The 21,917-nt window shown below is 45.0% G+C and overlaps 2 protein-coding genes across 3 annotated transcripts; both read left to right on the forward strand.

The window, feature by feature from the left end:
- Window positions 1-1,691: 1,691 nt before the first annotated feature.
- Window positions 1,692-4,292, forward strand: tssk6 (testis-specific serine kinase 6). Its single transcript, XM_026174304.1, has 2 exons — window positions 1,692-1,980; window positions 3,568-4,292. The coding sequence occupies exons 1-2, from the start codon at window positions 1,729-1,731 to the stop codon at window positions 4,240-4,242; spliced, it is 927 nt and encodes a 308-aa protein (XP_026030089.1). The 5' UTR covers window positions 1,692-1,728; the 3' UTR covers window positions 4,243-4,292.
- A 2,936-nt stretch (window positions 4,293-7,228) lies between these two features.
- hdgfl3 (HDGF like 3) lies at window positions 7,229-20,917 on the forward strand. 2 transcript variants are annotated; one of them, XM_026177073.1, is made up of 6 exons: window positions 7,229-7,724; window positions 10,607-10,683; window positions 11,982-12,120; window positions 12,214-12,375; window positions 15,985-16,114; window positions 17,536-20,917. In XM_026177073.1, the coding sequence occupies exons 1-6, from the start codon at window positions 7,641-7,643 to the stop codon at window positions 17,601-17,603; spliced, it is 660 nt and encodes a 219-aa protein (XP_026032858.1). In that variant the 5' UTR covers window positions 7,229-7,640; the 3' UTR covers window positions 17,604-20,917. The 2 variants fall into 2 exon arrangements, with proteins under 2 accessions (XP_026032858.1, XP_026032867.1); XM_026177082.1 differs by having other exon boundaries at window positions 7,231-7,724; window positions 15,985-16,119.
- The last annotated feature ends 1,000 nt before the right edge of the window (window positions 20,918-21,917 follow it).

The following is a 21,917-nucleotide window of genomic DNA, read 5'->3' on the forward strand; positions in this document are numbered from 1 at the left end:
CCTGAGTCCTATTCAGTACCGGCCATCCGTCGCCGTGACACAAATATCCTTCATGTTTTCGATGCACGTATGAGCCGATCCAGCAGCACAGATGTGTCTGATATGTTTTGAATGTTGGCTAACACTTAATAATAACCATGAGTAACAAATGGTAAATGCTTATTAACAATCAGTTAACAATAAATAACTCTTAACAGCAAAATAATAATTAAAACTGTTTCCTAACTAGTAAATAGCAGGTGTGTAGCTACCTGCAGCTTTACATTTACCAGCAGAGATGGGCAGTACTGTAATCTGATTACTTTTTTCAAGTAACTTGTAAAGTAAGGGATTACTATTGCAAAAACGGTAATTAGATTACCGTTACTTTCCCGTAGGAACGCTGCGTTACTGCGTTACTAAAACCGTGATTTTTTGCGAGAATGTCTCACGACAGTGACGTAAGCGAGTGCGACGTTCTGACAACAGCTGTGTGCAGATCAACAATGGATCACATATCGAGTGCAGAGAGAGTATGAGCGTGCAGCGTTTAAAGCGTGGAAGTACTGACCTTACTTTGAGTTTGATTCCATAAAAAGTGACAAAAACATTAGTGTCCGCTGTGCGTGGGAAGAAAACTTCTTTTTACAGCGAAAAAACCCCTAAACTTCCAACAAGCACCGAGTAGCTACGACGTAATGGGAAACTCACAGAGAAACTCGCGGATTCTTCCACTGACCGCGGCACACCTGCACCAGGGTAAACCTCCACCTACCCCACTCCTGCTTTACAGGTGAAAATAGAGCAACAGGACCGCTGAGTCTTTGACTTTATTTATTTTCTGCTGTGTTTTACTTGCATCTATTTGAAAGACTGAGTGTAAACACAAAAATATTTTATTTTATGAGCTGGAATGTGCAGAAAATAGGTTTAAATGTTAAACTAATTTATTCCAGTCAGAGAATGTTGCAGATAATTAAATTTTTGCTTGATGCATAAAGTTAAAAGATTCAAACTGATAAAACAAGTTTTAAAAAGAGACTTTTCCATTTGATTACATTTTGTATGATGGATTATGTAGAAAAAGTAGAATTGGGCTGAAAGATCTATCGCTTTATCACCTATTCAGGTTGTAAATAGTGTTTTTAAAAAGTAACTAAGTAACTAAGTAATTAATTACTTTTGAAAATAAGTAATCAGTAAATTAATGGGGTTACTTTTTGGGGGAAGTAATCAGTAATTAGTTACTGATTACTTTTTTCAAGTAACTTGACCAACACTGATTACCAGTACTCTGATCATCTGAACATATATTGTAACAGGATGATATGTAGAGTTTAGTTTTTCATTGTTAACAGTGACACAGCTGTTATATCATAGCTCTATAAATACAGTGACATGAACGATAAAGTTTTCACACGAGTCTCTGCCGTCACACCAACTGCTTCCATAGGAGTAAGAGTCTAAGTAACGTGCTGCTCATCAGACGGTTGGTTTAGTTTGAGCTATAAAAAAAAGTCTTCCCATCAGTGGGCATCACATCTAATCCACCCCAAGGTCAAACAGACCCTCCGATACTCAAACACAACCTGTTATAATTAAGTTTGTTATTTCTGCTCTTGGTTCCTCTGTCATGTGACTGGAAAGTTCTAAGAATCAGGTGTTCTAGAAAGTGATGTCATAAAGGCAGTTCACTGAAAACTAAACCGGCATCATAGAGTCACAGCTAACTCTGCAGCCACAGCCACCATGGACAAACGCTTCATGGAGAGTCGTGGTTACCAGTATAAGGGCAGACTGGGACAAGGCATGTTCGGTGAAGTTGTGAAAGCATACTCAACCCAGATGAAAAAAATGGTCGCCATAAAAGTCACTGACATAAGTAAATGCACCTCTGTTTACATTGAAAAGTTCCTTCCTCATGAAAAAGGCGTCCTGGAAACTTTGGATCATCCCAACATCGTTAAGACTCACGAGATCTTTGAGTCGCCCAAAGGAACGGTAAGACATTCGTGCTCTCTGCTGTTTTAGCGTCACGCTGAGCTCTGCTGCTACAAAGACAGCACAAACAAGTAAAGGTCGTGGTTTATTCTAGTGACCAGCAGGGGGCGACTCCTCTGGTCAGTAAACACTTAACTTCTTGGGTTTTGGAGCAAGAAATGACCAGATTTGGACGAGTGGGGGGAGTGCTGAGTGTTCAGCTAATTAGAGCTCAGTAAGATCCAAATAAAATCCTCAAATTTCACTCAAACTGGAGCGCAGACTTCCTGGACAGTCTGTTAGTACGATAACCTCACAGAGCCTGCCAGTGTCTGCTCACGGTCACATTCACAGATGCTTTGCATGGATGCAACATGTCTGACTGCTTATTAGTTTGTATTTACTGCAAAAGACACAGGAGTTAAAATATAATCAATCCAAGTCGTCTTTAATCCAAAACTATTTTAAGATAATTAACCTAAAGCTTCTCTTACTGCCGTTATTTGCTGATTCTTGATTCGCAAATAACGACACAGGAGGCTGTAGCCACCAGCTACAGCCTCCTGTGTCGCCATCCATCTGTCTGTCAAAGAGGCCACGCCCCTAAAATGGCAGACTTTAAGTCTTAATACGATTTTAAAACGGGAGTTATATAAACCTTCTGCCTGTAGTTGTTCTGAAGGTGAAGTTATCTACAGAGATCAGAACAGTTTGTGTATCAGGCTGCAAACATGGTTACTTCTGCTGTAAAGTTTTAATATGGGAGTCTATGGGGACTGACTCACTGCTGCCTCTGCTGGACATTAGAGGAACTGCAGGGATTCCTGCGTGGTTCATCATCTCAGGCATTAGTTTTAATTCTTATTGCATGGCTCATACTTTTGATTATTAAAGCTGGCCACCACTGTTCTATGTTTATAATATGGCTACACGAGTATAGCTCACTCGATGCATCTGCTACATGTCTAATAACAAGTAATTACTAGAAATCCAACACAAACAACACCGATCAACATTTAGACCAACTACTGATGGACGGGTTTCATCAGCTTACCTCGGTTAGTGTTGATGTTACGACCACGAGTGTGGAAGTGGGTCAGGAGCAAAATGTCACTAACTGTGATCTTTGCTGATTAGTTGGGACAAGTGATTCATTAGGAAGCCATTTCTGTTATCTATTTAAGTTGTAAAATATGGTTTCTCACCCAATAAATGGAAATTATGGCCCTGATACCCTCCCCGCCTGCTTTAGTCTCACCTACACTCTGATACAGACAGCTGGAGACTCATCCTTCTTATACTTCTTTGAGTTGATGCTTTGTAATGTAAAGTCTCAGAAGACTAGCAGGCACGCAGACGTCCACGCCGACCTTCACGCTCTCCATCTAATAACGAATTGTCAGTATAATGGAGGCCTGATGAGGGTGTCTGTCTGTGGAGCGTCGGAGCACGCTTGCACCTCTGACGCATCAGGCTTGTTTGATGATAGCGAGCTGAAATAATACGATTAGGGTCATAAATGAGCGCGCTGGGTCACCTGATGGTCACCGCTTGTGTTGTTAGACGAGAATTTCTGGATTTATTTCTCTGTATGCTTCCATGTCGCAGGTCTACATGGTGATGGAGCTCTGTGTCAAAGGAGACCTCCTAAATTACATCAACAGCAAACTGGCCTTACCAGAGCGCTTCAGCCACAAGCTTTTCTCCCAGCTGTGCAGGGCAGTGGAGTATCTTCACAGCAGGAACGTGGCCCATAGAGACCTGAAATGTGAAAACCTGTTCCTGGATGCAAAGTACAACCTCAAAGTGGGCGACTTTGGTTTAAGCAAGACGCTGACGTATGTGGACGGTCGGGTCGTGCTGAGCAGAACCTTCTGCGGGACGTCGTTGTACGCAGCCCCAGAGGTTCTGCACAGTATTCCTTACGACCCCAAAGTGTCAGATGTGTGGAGCATGGGCGTTGTGCTCTACATGATGCTGTACGGCTCGGTGCCCTTTAACTGCTCCAACGTTAAAAAGCAGGCGCAGCTTCAGAAGAAACGCCGCTTTAACTTTCCGAAGGATCCTCCAGTTTCCCCAGAGGCTAAAGACCTGATCCGAAGAATTCTGCACCCCATCGTGGAGCAGCGGCTGAAGGTCAGCGACATATTAGCGAGCGCCTGGGTATCAAAGGAACCGGTGGAGAAGTGTGACAGGGCCTCCACATCTGCTGCAGCGACGCCACCTGTAGGAAGCAGCTGGGATGCAGAGGAAGGACCGTCAGCTCCACGCACAGACAGATAACCTCACATGAACATCTGGAGTCTGTGAAACACTGAATAAATAAACCTTCTCTAACCAGGTGCAGCTTTTTGTTGTTTTGTTTTTTTAATTTATTGTACATATATACTTCTGTCTCTTAAAAGTTTTCTTTTCACTTGTACTGAACACATTTGCATACAGTTTTCATTGTTTGAAAGCACAATAAAGATTCTGATTCTTCTGAGTTTCCACACATCAGGAAGACCTGCCAGGCATAAAACAGGCTGCAAGTATTACATTAAACAGGACACATTAAAGACATTTATATGAAAGATGGATTTAGCCGGTATTGTTTTTAGTGTTTTGGCTGATCAGGACTATCTCGGCTGGTTAACACACAGGCCCTGATGCCTGCAAACAGAAGGGTGGACTTCCTGTCAGTTAAGGTAGTTGAAATAAGTCACAGACTGTATATAGAAGATGGACGTAATCACCATTACACCAGCAGAGCTGAAATTAAATACCAAAACTGCAGTTCCTCTAACGTCCACCTGAATCTGATCACTCTGAGGGAATGAAAGACATCATCAATAAAGCAGAGTGGAGCCTGCATTTGAATCCAGAGAAGCAGAGCATCAGATTTATCTTAAACTAGCTTCAGTTAAACTACAACCAAAGAGAAGCTAACATCTCGTCTTCACCGAAGCTCCTGAGCCAATGCACCAAAACCATGTCAAACAGGAAGTTACAGTGTGGAGCTGTGATAGGTCCACAGAGAAATCCAGACAGAGTTTGCAACACTCCTCAAAACTGCACAAAAGCCAAAAGATGAAACCTGAAGCAAAAAGCTGCAGAGAGGTTAAAGCTAGAATGTTAGATTGCACTTTCATGAGGAACTTTCGTTTATGTATGTGTGCAAAGCCAGATCTTCGTCTTTACATGGAAAGAAGAATCCAGCTGCAGTGTTTGGAGGAAAGCTGAGACTGAAGGAGTCACCTGGATGATGATGACCTGTACACCTCCAGGACACTGCGGCGTGCAGCTCGGATCTCAGCTGACCCTTCTCACCCTGGACACCCTTCTCACCCTTCCCCTCTGCTGTTGGACACATGAACAATAAACGTATGACTGTTCCCACCACTAACACATGACCCTACGCTGTGCCTGATCCCATCTGCCGGTGGATCACTGACTTCCTGACGGACAGGAAGCAGCATGTGAGGCTGGGAAAGAATGTCTCGGACTCCCGGACCATCAGCACCGGCTCCCCTCAGGGCTGTGTTCTTTCTCCTCTGCTCTTCTCCCTGTACACCAACTGCTGCACCTCCACCCACCAGTCTGTCAAGCTAATCAAGTTTGCAGATGACACCACCGTTATTGGGCTCATCTCGGACGGGGATGAGTCTGCCTACAGGAGGGAGGTTGAACGTCTGGTGTCTTGGTGCAGCCACAACAACCTGGTGCTGAATGCCCAGAAGACAGTGGAGATTATTGTGGACTTCAGGAAGCACACAGCTCCACTCCCCCCCATCATCCTGACTGACACCCCCATCACCTCTGTGGACTCATTCCGCTTCCTGGGTACCACCATCACCCAGGACCTGAAGTGGGAGCCCACCATCACCTCCGTCATCAAGAAAGCCCAGCAGAGGATGTACTTCCTGAGGCAGCTGAAGAAATTCAACCTGCCAACACGGACGATGATGCAATTCTACACTGCAATCATCGAGTCCATCCTCACCTCCTCCATCACCGTGTGGTACGCTGGAGCCACTATCAGGGACAAACAGAGACTGCAGCGTGTTGTGCGCTCTGTTGAGAAGGTGATTGGCTGCAGACTCCCATCTCTGCAGGACCTGTACACCTCCAGGACACTGCGGCGTGCAGCCCGGATCTCAGCTGACCCTTCTCACCCTGGACACAGTCTGTTTGACCTGCTCCCCTCAGGCAGGAGGCTCCGGTCCATTCGCACCAGAACCTCTCGCCATAAGAACAGTTTCTTCCCCTCTGCTGTTGGTCACATGAACAATAACCGTATGACTGTACCCGCCACTAACACATGACCCTACGCTGTGTCACTGCATCATTCTATGTTTGGCACTGATCACCACCTGCACTCATGTATATATCTTTCTACGTAGCACTCTATTCTTATTCTTACTTTTATTTTTTTTTCATGTCTATTTAAGTGCTATTTATGACAGCATGTTTGCACTGAAGCACCGCAGCAATTTCCTAATGTTGTAAACCTGCTCAACATTTGGCAATAAAACCCTTTCTGATTCTGATGAACGTTTCTCCCACTGAAAACATCCAGATGAAAAGAATCAACTTTTGGGAATTTACTTACCTGGATTATTGAGCATGACTCAAGACATTTAAAAAAAATAATAATTTACTAATCTTTTTTCATATTCACAAACGTAAGGTTAACAGAAAACTAAATTTCCTCAATTTCTTGATGGAATTCGACAAATATACTGACACCATCAAACATTCCTCTAATCACAAAGCAATTACGCCGTTATTAGTCTGCTTAAATTAAATATTCAGAGGCGTAATTAATGCGAGGCTCTGTTTTTTGTCTGCTTTTTGTTCGCTCTCGCTGCAACATCCATATTTTTTCTTCTGTGTTAAGCTTCTGAAATTATTTTGTAGAGTACATATTTTATTTAATCTTTGTGGTGCTGAGGTAGGCAGCACGGTGGCACGGTGGTTAGCACTGTTGCCGCACAGCAATTCCAACATCAGGCCGGGGTCTTTCTGTGTTTGCATGTTCTCCCCGTGTTTGCGTGGGTTCTCTCCGGGTACTCCGGCTTCCTCCCACCGTCCAAAGACATGCAGCTTGTGGGGATAGGTTAATTGGATAATCCAAATTGTCACTAGGTGTGAATGTGCGAATGGTTGTCTGTCCTTGTGTGTTGGCCCTGCGACAGACTGGCGACCTGTCCAGGGTGTACCCCTGCCTCTCGCCCTATGACAGCTGGGATAGGCTCCAGCGCCCCCCGCGACCCTGAAAAGGATAAGCGAATGGATGGATGGATGGTGCTGAGGTAGCTACTGCTCTTGTACCTTGTTCCTTTATCAAATAAAGTTGATTAAAAAAATAAAAACATTTCCAGCCACCGGTCAGCTGACGGGTATTTAACCGGAAGTGTTTGCTGGGGACGTTCGAGCAGCAGTGCCGTTTTTATTCTGAAGGCCGGAAGTCGAGTCTTTCCCCCGCTGTGGCTCTCCGCGCTTCTTACGCTTCTTACGTAGGCCATTCCCGCCGCGTTTACGGCCGCCTCCGAGGGTAGCGGCAGCCCCGTCAGTCAGGCCCGTTTTCCGCCTTTCTTTAATTATTTCTGTCGGTGTGACTGCGGCGGGTAAACACTCCGATGGTCGTTGAGCCCGCGCGGCACTGAAGGACTGCACAGGCTCGGAGCTCCACCGCAGACATGGCTCGCCCTCGGCCGCGGGACTACAAGGCAGGAGATTTGGTTTTCGCGAAGATGAAGGGATACCCGCACTGGCCGGCCAGGGTGAGTCTGGGCTGGGAGCGCGGGAGGCGGGGTCGGTGCGCGCGGTCCTGCCGCTGCTGCGGGAGCGGAGCCGCATTTCTCTGCGCATTTGCGGCCCCGGGCAACGTCCGTGTGCGGGCATCTTACACCGAGTTCGGGGCCCTTAGCAGGGCTCCATTTTCTGCGAAACTGCGCTTCTCTCCCAGCTTCGCACTGCGTGCGTGCGTGCGCGCGTGTTTTAATGTGGTTGTGATGTTAAACCTGCACATGACCTCAGGTAACCTCGCTCACGCGCCGTGTTTCTGTCGGCTTCTCGCTGCTGTCCCACATCACTAAAACGAGCCCGTGCTTCAAACACGGCTCGTGTATACCTGTACGTATACCTGCCACTCACGCAGCACGAGTGACCCACGGCTCCTGCAAGTCCTCACATGACTGCGTTCACATAATGCACGAATGCAGATTTATTTCCCTGCAGTCAGGAGTGACTGTGGACACCTGTGCACACCTGTGCTCACCTGGTGATGCTCAGGGACCGTGTGCAGGATGCTGATCGTTTCAGATAAAGTCTAAGAGAGAAAGTTTGGACCCTGTCAGGATGGTTTTGCTGTTTGAGGTTTTATCAAAGGTTCTTTTAGAAAATGTGAGATAAAATCCTGACAGCAGGTTCGGGATGTTACTGACGTGATGGGCTCCTACAGTGCTTCAGCTTCCACCCTGCAGAAGGTGCAGCGAAGCACAGCGACATTTGTTATGTCCTCTAAAGTTTAGGAATATTTGACTGTAAAAGTGGATGAACGGGACACGCTCCACCCAAACTCCTGTCACTTCACAACAGAAGCTCTGATTCACGTCAGACTCGGTGTGTCAGTGGGCAGGAGGTTCCTCCATGCACAAGCAAAGTTTAAACACAGAAATGATTCATATATGAGAGCATGTATGGATTCATCTCCTCTTAGAGAGGTTTGACTCGGATTGCCAGAGGAGCACCGACCCATTGGAAAGCTCTGACTGTACTGAAGGGTGGCTGTGGCTCAGGTGATGCAGCAGGGCAATACTAATCAGAAGGTTGCTGGTTCAGTCCCAGTCTGCTCTAGTTGACATCTGGTGCATCCATCAGAGTATGGATGTTAGAGCATGAAAAATGTGCTCTGAGTGCAGAAGTACTCGCTATACAAGAATCAGACCACATATAACATGTGGCTGTATCAGGTAGACATTTAAAAATGTACGATGTGGTTGAGTAGTGATCAGCTGATGGATAATGGCACAGAGAAAAACATTTCACTCTAACTTCCAATGGGCTGTTTCTCTAAAGCACGGGTGTCAAACATACGGCCCGGGGGCCTGCGAAAGTGTCTGTGATCTAACAGCACGGCCTCATACCTTTGAATGGTTCTAGTTAGATGGGTTCTTGGTCCTGGGTGGAGGACTTCTCCATCAGTGTCCTCAGACCGCAGGTACTTTACTCACAGCATGTTTTCAGGAAGCTCATCTGTTTCTAATCTGACAGCACTCACATATCATTTATTGTATTTTTTATCCTCCCTACTTGTTTATCCATCTCCTGCTGTTTGTCCGAGTCATTGCAGTCTAAGCAGCAGCGCTTCAAGCTCCCCGCCCACCTCCTCCACCTCACCGAGGCATTCCCCACCCGGCAGATTTTATTTACACAGCACCAAATCACAGCAACAGTCGCCTCAAGGTGCTTTATACTGTAAGGTCGACCCTACAATAATACATACAGAGAAAAACCCAACAATCATATGAGCCCCTATGAGCAAGCACTTTGGCGACAGTGGGGAGGAAAAACTCCCTTTTAACAGGAAGAAACCTCCAGCAGAACCAGGCTCAGGGAGGGGCGGGGCCATCTGCTGTGATTGGTTGGGGTGAGAGAAGGAAGACAGGATAAAGAGAGACAGAGGTTAATAACAAGCATGAATCAGTGCTTAGAGGTCTGTTAACACGTAGTGAGTGAAGGAGAAATAATCTCCCCAGCGTGGCCTGGGTCTGCCCCAGGGTCTCACCCCCGACATGCCCAGAACACCTCACCTGTGAGGCTCCATCCTCTGAATCACCTCCCCATCGTGGTGGAGGAGTTTGTGTGCCTTAGTCCCAGGTGAAGAGTTCACCTTCAAGGTGGCTGTAGCTCAGGAGGTAGAGCTGGTCACCCACTGATTGGAAGGTTGGTGGTTCGATCCCTGGCTCCTCCAGCCTGCATGTCAAGCATCCTTGGGCAAGATACTAACCTGAACTTGCTCTCCGATGCGTCCATCGGAGTATGGATGTCGTTAGAAAGCACTATGTATAGAGCACGTGAATGAGGCATGTTGTATGCCTCATTCACGTGCTCTATAAGAATCAGTCCATTCCACCGTTGCCCTGTGAAGCATCAACATCATGATTACCCTGCTCGGGGAGGGTATGGCGCTCTGTGGGGACAGCCTAAAGAAGCATCATCACTGCCCACAGGAGGCGCTGTGGGGACCGGGGGTTGGATCTACATGTATTTAATTTTAGCTGCTGAAAATTGTTTAAAACTATCATTTAAAGTAGTGTGAAACTCCTCTCTAATGAAACATAAGTAGTTTCAGCGCCTTGCTTCATTCGTTTCTCTTTGTAAGTCCAACACGCTGTTTTATAACCAAATGCTCGTTTTGTTTTTATCTCTGTTTCGTGTCTGTCGTATTTCCTGTAAGAGAAATTTCTTCATTGAAACTCATGAATGTGTTAAAAATCCTCACAGATAGAAACGATGCTTCTGTAACTGTTACGCTGCTGTATAAATACAGTTTGTTGTTGTTTTCATCCTACCTCCTCCAACACGCTGACCTCTCTCCAGGCTTCTGTGACCTCGGTTGGTCATCGCTCTGATAAATATTCACTTTCTCTCTCTGCTTCAGATTGATGAGCTTCCTGAAGGAGCTGTCAAGCCACCTGCCAACAAATACCCCATCTTCTTCTTCGGGACCCATGAAACGTACGCACCTTTTTATTTTTCAGCTTGTGTTTACGAGGCAAGCAGCAGCTGCAGCGCTCGGGTCCACGGGCCGGGAATCACGATATTTGATCCGAAATAAATCCAGAGCATAAACTCAAACTAGCGTTTGGCCTCCTACGGAGGGCGGTCCGTGGAAATCGGCTGCGCAGGAGTTAAAATGTGTGTACACTCATATCCATGATATTAGCAGATTTATCGATTCATTGGCGTTTGTCTCGCTTTAACGTTCCAGATGATTTGAATTATTTACATGCTGGCTGTTTTTCTGCAGGAATTTTGACCTTTCCTCAAAACAAAACCACCAGAACTTTAATAAAACTCCAGCTGAGAAAGTTTTTAAAGTCTGTGTTTATTTACTGCAGCATATAATAAAAATAATACCAGAATGTAATTATATAGAGCATGAAAGCATATGAACATGATGCACAGACCTTACAGGTAACACAGACTGGCTTTATACTGCTGCGTAGCTTCATCTGTAAACACGTATACAGATGTTTTTGTTTATTTTCAATATTTTGTTGTACTTGTTACAAGGACAATAAAAATATTCTGATTTGTGGATCCGTCGTGTTGCTCGACACCTGAAAGATCCCTGGTTTCAACCAGATTCCTGTGATTCATAATCTCTGGAAGAGCCGCTCCATCCCTGATGAGTCATCTTTGTATATCAGGACATTTATGCTTAATAGCCACACAGTGAAGGAACTGAAAGTTTCAAATGTTCAGAGTTAAAAGATCAACATTTAAACACGGAAACAAAAAGTACTCAAGTACATGTACTTAGTTACTTTCAGTCTGGTGCTATCCATGCTCTCATCCAGTAAGATCAGCCCTGCTCATCACACATGATCACACACACTGTATATAAAAGATGGACATAGATCTGATACTAGCATTGTCTCTGGTGTCCAGCAGGGGGCGACTCCTCAGAAGTCTGAGAAATAAAGAATGAATCTTGACGTTTGTTTTGTAAATAACGGTCCGGTTGGAGTCGGGAAGGAGACGAGGATCAAAAGAGGCAGCGGGCTCCACTGTGTGGTCACGTTCAGCCGTCACGCTCTACAAGTCAAATATTTATGGAGCTTCGTTTTCACTAAACTATCAAAAATATCACCAACCGGCGATGGAGCCGTCCAGATTGTCTCCTCAGAGCCTCGTGAAAACGCCGCATGTTCATCAATGAACTTCAGATCATTCAGTAAAGCCGCTCTGGGTGTTTTTAGTTATGATAACAGAAGTAAACCTGTCCGCTTCTTCTTCTGCGTCTTTTTCAGTGCATTCTTGGGTCCAAAGGATCTTCTTCCCTACAAGGAGTACAAAGACAAATTTGGCAAATCCAACAAGAGGAAAGGCTTCAACGAGGGCCTGTGGGAGATTGAGAACAACCCCGGAGTGAAGTTCACCGGCTATCAGGTCAGTGGGCGCTGAAGCTTCAAAGAAAAGCCTTTCACAATAAACATCCTCCTTTCAGCTTTACTAATCAAACGCAGCGTTGTCTGCTCGCAGGCCATCCAGCAGCAGAGCTCGTCGGAGATGGAGGAGGGCGGGAACGCCGCCGATGGCAGCAGCGAGGGCGAAGAGGGCGACTCCGTCGAGGAGGAAGACGACAAGGAGAAACTGAAAGGAGACAAGACCGGGTCCAAACGGAAAAAGACGGCCAGCTCCAAGGTAGCGTCCTGCAGACAGGGGAGTGCGAAACGAGTCTGTGCTCGTTACGCTGCTTGTTTCAGGTTTGAGCAGGAGAGGTCATCAGCTGTGCCGCAGTAATCTGACCTGCTGGGGTCAAATATGTCTGTTAGTGTGAAAAGCTTGAATCAACATGTTCCAACAGGCTCCGACAGCAGGCTGGAAACACGTTTTTAAATGAGAGTGACTCACTGTGGAGCCTCTGCTGGACATTAGTGGAACTGCAGGTTTCGGCGCTACCTCCAGGTTTCAGCTAAAAATCTGAGATGAATCGTCCAGATTTAAAGTCTGCGGCATTATTCTCGCGTTCTCCTGCTCTCCACAAACCCAACAATAAAGCTTTGGTCAGATATTTAAATGGATTTTAAAAGAACATCAGGGAGCTCGGTCTCCCTTCATCGCTGTGAGCACACGCGGTGATGTGGTGAGTGTTGACTCACGTTACTCGCTCGGGACCTAACAGATGATCGGTTTTGTGCTGTTTGAGGAACATTTCATGAAGCAGGGCGACGTGAATGTTTGATTTGTTGATGTTAACAAACGTCTGAAATAAAATCAGCTGATATCTGATGGATGCTGCAGAGGATCACGTGAAAGCCGCGTCGCAGACATCGTTTGAATCTCACGGCTAAATATTTTTTTAATTGCTCAAAATGAGTCTAAACCTTCATCTTTTGCCCTTCATTCACCCAGATGTTTGCCGCCCCCGCAGCAGCGTCTGCGACCTTCCCCGTGTTTTTCACGTCCTCCGTCTTTTGTTTGACCTTTATTCTGGAGGAAAGCTCTCCCTCCCTCTCTCTCTGTGTTACTGTAGTCATGTTTAAGCTGCTGTAAATGGAGGCAGGTTGAAAAAGTCACTCGCATCCTGCTCTTCACTTAGCAACCACAGTTGCCTAGCAACTGGTCTCCATTACACACGGCACATGTGGTGCATCCGAAGGAATGTGCTGCGCTCCCGGGAGCAGCGTGTGTGTGTGGTGTACATGTTTAGACATCTTTGTGAGGACAACACATTGGAAGGCTAGTCCAGGTCCCCACAAGTTTGAGACTCGAAATGTGGTTTTAGTGTCAGGGTTACAGTTAAGTTTAGGGTAAAGGTTTGGATTAGGCGTTCATTTTTGATGGTTAGGTCAGGAGCTCGAGAAGGCATTATTAGAGATGGCACGATACCACTTTTTTATGTCCGATACCGATATCATAAATTTGGATATCTGCCGATACCGATATGAATCCGATATAGTGTTTTTTAATCAACAAAACTGTTTTTTAAATATCTTGCTGCATTTTGTATAAGTTCATACTCAAGTTTAAAACAACAACTACACTAAAGCTATTCTGTTATACCTGTATACAAAAAAAATATTTCATAGTTCAGCAATACTGATCAATCTAATAAACTTAAACCTACACTATCCTCCCTATTCTGGTATTTTAAAGAGTACTTAGCATAAATATTAAGCAACCTAACTAATAGGGTTCCAACTCCCAGCAACAACAAAAATAAATAAATAAAAAATAGGGAACCACCCCTCACGCTCCACCTCATGATGCTTAATCGACGTAATCAACCTTAATTTGATGCAGTGTGAAAAAAATGCACAGAAATCAATTATTTTTCAAGAAATATTAAATAGATTCAACATCTTTCTTCAACAAAATTGCAGACTGCACAGATGGTACCTTCCCAAAGGAAAAAGTACTATAGCTTACTAGGGTATATATATTAGACTTAATAGTCACTATATACAGTAATTGACTTCTATTCATTTTGCATCAAATTAAAACTTTGAGTGTCAGATAATTATTTATTAAAAGCTCGACATTTTAAATGAGAATAAGAAAGAAAAGTATGTCTTTGTGCCCCCTTTTCCCTGTTCATGCCCTATCGGCCCCCCTGGCTAAACTTTGCTAGATCCGCCCCTGCACAGTTACCAGCGTCAGCTACGTAGAAAAAGATCCTCGAGTAGAAAGTAATATTAAATACATTCTAACAGCAGCTGATCAAGCTTAAACGTGCTGCTGTTGTTCAGCCGCTGGTTTCCTCTTTCTGGTGCAAAGTGGGCCAAAAGCAAACTAGAGACACGGACTCGCGACAGAAAAGCCGATCAGCTGATCGTTGAGCAGTTTCATGATTGAAGTAGCAGCAGGAGAGGCAGTCGCTCCATATATCGCTTGTTAAGCTTAACGCAGGAATGCTTTACAAACATTCAGAGATGGACTTACACACTTGCTTTACTTCTCTCGGGGATAACTTTATCGGAGATGAAATGCCGGGTTGCTAGCGAAGCTCCACATGCTATCCAGACCACCGACAGGTCCCGCATGCCACAGCCGCTCTATCACGTGATGCATACTGCTCCGACGTGCTAACGTTCTGAGGTGAGTTACGGCGTGTTGCAAGTTTTGTGAGGTGCTTTCGTGATATTTAATGGATCGGATTACATTTTTTATTTTTCTCCGATATCCGATCCAGTAATTTAGGTCAGTATCGGACCGATACGTAATACCGGATCGGTCCATCTCTAGGCATTATGTCAATGAGATGTCCTCATTAAGATATGAAAACGAGTGTGTGTGTTAATCAGATGGGGACAAAGAAACAGAAATGAGCTCATATTAAAGCTAAAATCATGTTTTCAGGTCTGGACTTTGACTCAGCTCATATCTAACTTTATATAAATGGCCTGTATTTGTATAGCGCTTTTCTAGCCCTCAAGGACCCCACAGTGCTTTTTCACATCCAGTCATCCACACACAGGTGATGGCAGCTACATTGTAGCCACAGCTGCCCTGGGGCGCACTGACAGAGGCGAGGCTGCCGGACACTGGCGCCCTCTGACCACCACCAGTAGGCAAACATGGGGCTGCATGCCAAGGATATTTGGCATGCAGCCAGGAGGCAGCCTGGGATCGAACCACCGACCTTCTGATTAGTGGCTGACCTGCTCTGCCACCTGAGCTACAGCCACCCCACTATACAACGCAGTTACATAGTTGCAGAATTAGAGATGATTCCCTGTGAGCAGCACTTGGTGACAGTGGGAAAGAAGACGAACAGGAAGTGACCTCTATCAGAACCGGGCTCCGGGAGGGGCTGTCACTGTGATTGTTCTTTGAGTTTTGTTTTTGCTTTGTATCTGTTATGTCACACAAAGAATTTCATTCATTTCTCTTCATAACCTGATTCATCACTTCTATTAAAATTAGTTGTTTGAGCAGACCTGCCGCTGCAGGCTGCAGCAAGTCTTTGTGGAGCATACAGCCTAATGTTATGTTGTATGCTCCACAACACAACCAACAAAGATGTCCCTCAAGTGTTTCCACTTCTTTGAGCATTTCCTCACATTCATTCATTCGGCAGTCTTCCTCCAGAAATTGGCCTTTGTGGATTTTCACTTTACATATTGCATGTCTGTTTCTGGCGTAGGGTTTCAAAGGGGTTTGCAGTGAGTTGGGTTTTTTTAACCTTCCTGATCCGAGGCTTTTAAAGATATTTGCTCTGATGTTTGGTTGTCCGGTTGAACTGCTCTATGAGCTGAATGTCTTTAACTATGTGTAGTTTGTCTGCTGATGCTCGTTTTCCTGCCTCAGAAATCCTCAAAGCTGTCGAGGATCTCGTCTGGAGAGGACGACCTGGGGAAAGACGAGAAGGATGATGACCAGAAGAGCGGCTCGGAGGGAGGGGACCCTGACAACGACCTCATGCAGAACACCACTGACAGTAAGGTGGGAATAAAAGATGTTAGCACTCAGAGGCAAGAAAGAGGTTCGAGTTATGCATCCAAACTGATAAACAGGGTTTCAGTTGGAAGTGTGCGTTTCAACCCAAACCAAGTTGTTTTTAACCCGTTTTAAATCACTGGGAAACACTGTACACGAATAGAAAAGAACAGAAAAGATTTGTTCTATACATCCTTGGTACAAATTCAAGAAGCCTTCAAATATAAATGCAGACGATGCATTTACCTCTGCTGCTGTGTTTGATGACCGTTCCTCCCTGCTCCACATCAAACAGCTTTTTGATGACTGGGTCAGTTATAAGAGAGTTTCTCTGCCACCGTTTGTGGCACATGAATATTTTTCACTACTCGTGGGCCGTACCTCAGGGAATCCTAAGAAGATATTGAGGAAAAAGGCTGTGGGGCTCTCATTCAGGAGCAGATTGGACGAGCCTCCAGGTCGGAGATCCACCAATTGGACTGGAGCCGTCCCTGGTTTTTGTTGCCAGTTACTCTTCAGGTTGTGGTTGGAAATGCGCCCTCCACTGCAGCGTCAGTTTTTCTCGCTGGATGCTCTGGATTCTTACCGCTGTGCCCTCGCCGCTTGCATCGCCAAACCAGTGGCTGATCCCAGCGGCTGGAGAGCAGACAAAGTGTTTGCTGTGAGTCTCACTGCGACCAGCTCGCGCTGACACGTTTTTGTTGGATTGGCCTTCTGAACATTCGCTCCTTTGCCCATAAATCTCGCCCTTAATGAACTTTTAGCCTGAGGTCATCGAATCAAAACCTTTCACTCCCTCACACTGGTTTCAGATCCTGTTGCACTCGGACTGTGGAGTGCACTGCGGAGTTTGGACTCTATGGAGACTTTTAAGAAGCAGCTAAAGCTTTATTCCACGAAGCTTTTAATTAGACCAAGGCTTAAATGCTTTTATGAGACATTTATGACTGTGTTGTGTTTTGCAACCAGCAATCCAATGTGGTAGCCAACATAGCTGTTCAGCTTTCTTTGTACACTCCATGTGTAGCTGGGTATTGGTCTGACTGCACTGTGCCAAGTGTAAAGTTTGGTGTAGGGTCGGAGTTCAGGAGCTGGGCTCGGCCCTCTACTTCTAATGAAGTCTTCATGCTTTAGCAATCAGAGACACTTTGGACAATTTCATGCTCCCAACTATGTGTGGACGGTTTGGGGATGGCCACTTCCTGTTCCAACATGACTGCGCACCAGTGCAAAAAGCAGGTCCATAAAGACTTGGATGAGCCAGACTGGTGTGGTTGACTGGCCTGCACAGAGTCCTCACAAATGTGCTCCCGCAACAATGGTCAAAAAGCCAATGGATTAGACATGAATGTGCTGAATGTGAAAGTGCCTGAGACGAGTCTGCTTTAGCTTTTCTGAACACGCTGTCTTTTCCTTCCTCAGAACCAGCTGCTCTTAGAGGAACACTAGAGGGGAAATCGTTGCGCGTAGCTGCGACGTTGGCACGGTGACCCCACGACATGATTTCTCATCAGCACCACCTGCTGGCTGCCATCGACACCTCCACTTCCTGTTCTTCAGTGTGTGTTTGTATGAAAGATGCACCCTTACTGATGCTGGTATCAGCCTCCACGTTGGTACCAGGCTTGAGACTGGGCATTACGTCACACGGGTTATTTCTCAGCACTCTCACTTAATCCCAGGAGAAGCCTCGAAAATCAACGGCTGAAGGTTGTAATTAGTTTCATGCGATGATTTGAAGGATATTTTAAGTGGCATTAAGTACATGTAAACCTTTAGGAGCTTTGATACCATAATGTGTGTTTTTAATGGAGCTTTATTCTTGATTTGATTTGTTTCTACTCGGCCTGAGGCGACAGTGATGTGTTTTAATTTACTGTGTTTAAGCTTCAGTAGCTGATTTAGGAGCGTAAAGTTTTAGCTTTAGTCCGAACCGTGAACCTCGTCACAGACGGACACGCAGATCTGAGCAACAGCTGCGTTAGCCAATCGGTGTTTGTGATGTCATCACAGAGCGCTCTCCTGCCAACATCGACAACATTTAAAAACCACCGAATATAAATAAATATTTTTTTGTGGTTCAGCGTGTTAATAATAAAAACTTGGATTAGTTACAAAGTGACTGTAAAATATGAACAAATTATTCTTTCGACTATGCAAAAATGAAAAAGTCAAACTAAGCACGTGTTTAAAGATATTTATCAATCAAACCTATAAAGTTAAAGATTTCCTCTATAAATGTGTCTGTTTGAGGGGAAACTGGCAGATAAAAGAAGGCTGCTTTAGACAAACAAGAATAAATATGCCATATTAATTTCTTCACAACAGAAGACGTAGGTATCAGGTAACACCAGCAAGAAAAATATTACTTTTAAACTGTGACAGGAAGTGTGAGCGTGTTTGCACACGTGTGGAATAAATCGGGTCTCCAGTACAGATCAGGCAGCGACCGCGTGCACAGTAAGGCACCTGTCGTTGCTCAGGTGAGCTGGCCAGGTGCTGTGAATGCTTATTGGTTGTGTTAGCATTTTTTCGATGTTGCTGTCCGACTCGTCGAACTGCTCACGTTGATCTCTGCACGTCTTTTGATGACATCAGCAGCAGGGCTCTCTAAATCCTAAATGCTGATTGGCTGAAGCCGATGTTGTTCCAGAGGTGTGATCCAGATGTTGACCACAGTTAAAATGTTCTGTGTTGGTGTTATTGTGGAGGTAGCTAACAGCCCAGCAGAATGAACCTGCTGAAAATTCACAAAAGCACAGAAAAACTCAAAAGTTTCGGCCGGCTCGCTTCGATCTGACTGCACCTTCCGAACAATCAGCAAACAGAGTCAGCTGTTCGTACTGACCCGACCGTCCGAGCTCGCTTTATTCAAAAGGAAACCCCGGTGCAGTCTGACGACAGAGCTGAGCCGTCTGGATTTATTTATTGCTCTGCTGTAGCTAACCAGCTGCGCTCTGTAACCGCAGTGTGGTTTTTGTGGAATTGAATCCATTTTAAAGGATGAATGTAAACAATGGTTAATGAAAGCTAGGCTGACTAAAGCAAACCCAGTATAAGCATTTCTGTCGCGCTGTGCCGGTAACGGTAAATGTCTCGGCACATTCAGCGTTAGTTCAAGTTTTTTTTATATCAACAAAAAGCTGTAGGCTTCACTGAAACGTCTGTGACTGAAATCAGTGAGAGCTCAGAGGTAACACAACAACATGACCCGTCTGTGTGTTTCTGTGGGTGTCATTCAGGCTCCAGAGTGAACAAACATGATGTGAAACGCCCAGATTTATCTCCTCACACGCTGACGCAGTGCTTGTGTTTTATGTTTGTACGCTCAGGCCTGTAAGTTATTGGATCATTTTGCCTCTGCACATCGCAGACTGAGCAGTTTGGAATAAGCTCCTCCCTTTTTAACAACAGCTTTTGTCTGATTGGCTGCAGACTGTATGAGTGAGGGACTCGGACTCATGAGACCACAATCTCCAAATTAAACGATAAGACCCGAGACGCCGACTGACACCATAAGTGTTACTGACCTCCCCTTTTCTCATAGACGTCTATCAGATTGGAGAGATGTCGCCCCCTGGTGATTGTTGGAGAGAATGCAAGTTTAATTCACCCTTGAGTTAAAGCTGCCGTCCACTGTGGTGTGTGTGAAACTGCAGAGCTTGTGTCCACAAACTTACGGTCCTGACCTGCCTCCTGACTAACTGCTGAAAAATGACTTTTTACATGTACTACTTCCTGTAGTTTGTCGCACACAGTAGAAACACAGTAGAAACACAGTATTGGTGCATCTGTGCTTGCTCTGCGACTTGGATGTGATCACAAGGTTCTGAGAACTCGTCCAGAAACGTCACCTGATATAAATTCGGCCCGCTGATATCCAGCATACCTGCTCAGTTTAAATCAGGTGAACTTTTTTGTCGTACCGACCTGTTTCTGGTCCACGCGTCTCCTGCGATGCACGAGGCTCTGTTTAACGTGCTGCAGACCTTTGACCTTTGACACGCTGTCCCAGACACCAAATACCTGAACGCTCGGCGCTTGTTCACAGCGAGTAGTCCAAACCGCAGAGGAGCAGATTAACGACTGGCCTCGTGCTGTGGGCGTTTGGTCCATTGTCAGCGTCTTCTTCCAGCCACCTGATGGCGTTTGCTTCTGCCCGGCAGGGACACGACCTTTTACAGAGACCTGGACATTCTAGCTCATGAGGTATCCAACCAATCTTACCTCCATCTCTGAAACTGCATCCTGCCACTTAAAGAACATCTCCAGACTCGAGCCAGTGCTCTCAGACTTTCAGCCTCTGCAGCTGAAACCTCTATTCATGCCTTTTATCGCCTCCCACCTGGACTACTGTAACGATGCCCCGTTCGGTCGGCCAATCACAGCCCTAGATGAGTTCTGCAGTACGTTCAAAACTTCTCAGCCCCACCCATATGAGCCTCCACTGGCTCACAGTCAGTTCTGCATCTCCTTTAAACCCCTCTCCTCGCCGACACCCCAGCCTGGACACCGCGGTGTGTCTGCGAGAACAGCCACGCTGATCCCTCGACTGAGTTGGACCTTCTTCACCGTCTTCCTCGGAGTTTGGACCTGGAAACGTTGATGACTAAGCAGACAGGTGGACCCGCTCTCAGAACCTTTGAGTCACACCTTGTGCGACAGGTCAGGTGTGTTCCTCCAGGTGTACGTCATACTCACACAGTGTAGATAACCATCAGACAGTATTTATACTGACTGCACAGACCTACCTGTACACATCACTCATGATCACCTGTCACTGTGTACAAATGCATTTGATAAGACCCATATATATATATATATATATATATATATATATATATATATATATATATATATATATATATATAAATATATATATATATATATATATATATATATATATATATATATTTATATATATCTATATTTATATATATATATATATATATATATATACACACACACACACACACACACACACATATATATATATATATATATATATATATATATATATATATATATATATATATATGTGTGTGTGTGTGTGTGTGTGTGTGTGTATATATATATATATATATATATATATATATATATATATATATATATATATATATATATTTATATATACACACTCTCCTAGCGTCTATGATGTATGTCGGGTTTTGCGGTGTACTGATCACTCTAGTTGTAGCTTGAAATAGGTTTCTGTTTTTTTACCTGGATAATTATGGGAGTGGTTTATGGAATATTCAGTGTCAAACATTAGCCATCCACACTATATGTTACTCTTTTATGTAACCAGAAAAAGATGAATGGAAATACATAGATAAATGTATGGAGTGTTGTGCACAACCGGGTTACACATTGTAACTCCGTATTAACTCTTATCTGTATATTTGACTTTGGTTGTAGAGTGTAGGAGCGCTATTCTACTCGGGCCGCTCTAGAAAACAGCTCATCTTTTTATGGAGAAGTGACACATCCGTTCCTCTGTGTACCTGTGAAATAGATCACTGTATAATTCAAAGCTTTTTATAGTGGCATGCTCTGCTGTTGTACTCGCCATCCATCCAAGTGTCGGCTGGTTCTTCTGTTTAACCTCTGAGCATCCATCAGACCGGCAGAGGTGACCCTCGCGTCACATCCACGTAACACGGTGTGGAAACTGGGAAACCTGACAACAGACGACGTCTGGGAGACCCGAGCCGGTTTCTTCATTCTGACGAGCCGTTCGAACGTTTTCCCTTTCAGATTGTTTCGTTTCTTCACAAACTGTGACATGTGTTCCAAGTAGGTGA

This window comes from Astatotilapia calliptera, chromosome 1 (assembly GCF_900246225.1).
Source record: "Astatotilapia calliptera chromosome 1, fAstCal1.2, whole genome shotgun sequence".
NCBI classification, from domain to species: Eukaryota; Metazoa; Chordata; class Actinopteri; order Cichliformes; family Cichlidae; genus Astatotilapia; species Astatotilapia calliptera.

Coding starts and splice junctions, on each gene's coding strand:
- tssk6 (XM_026174304.1), top strand. CDS start 1,729: ATGGACAAACGCTTCATGGAGAGTCGTGGTTACCAGTATAAGGGCAGA. Junction 1,981..3,567: donor TTGAGTCGCCCAAAGGAACG/GTAAGACATTCG, acceptor TCCATGTCGCAG/GTCTACATGGTGATGGAGCT.
- hdgfl3 (XM_026177073.1), top strand. CDS start 7,641: ATGGCTCGCCCTCGGCCGCGGGACTACAAGGCAGGAGATTTGGTTTTC. Junction 7,725..10,606: donor ACCCGCACTGGCCGGCCAGG/GTGAGTCTGGGC, acceptor TCTCTGCTTCAG/ATTGATGAGCTTCCTGAAGG. Junction 16,115..17,535: donor CATGCAGAACACCACTGACA/GTAAGGTGGGAA, acceptor TTCCTTCCTCAG/AACCAGCTGCTCTTAGAGGA.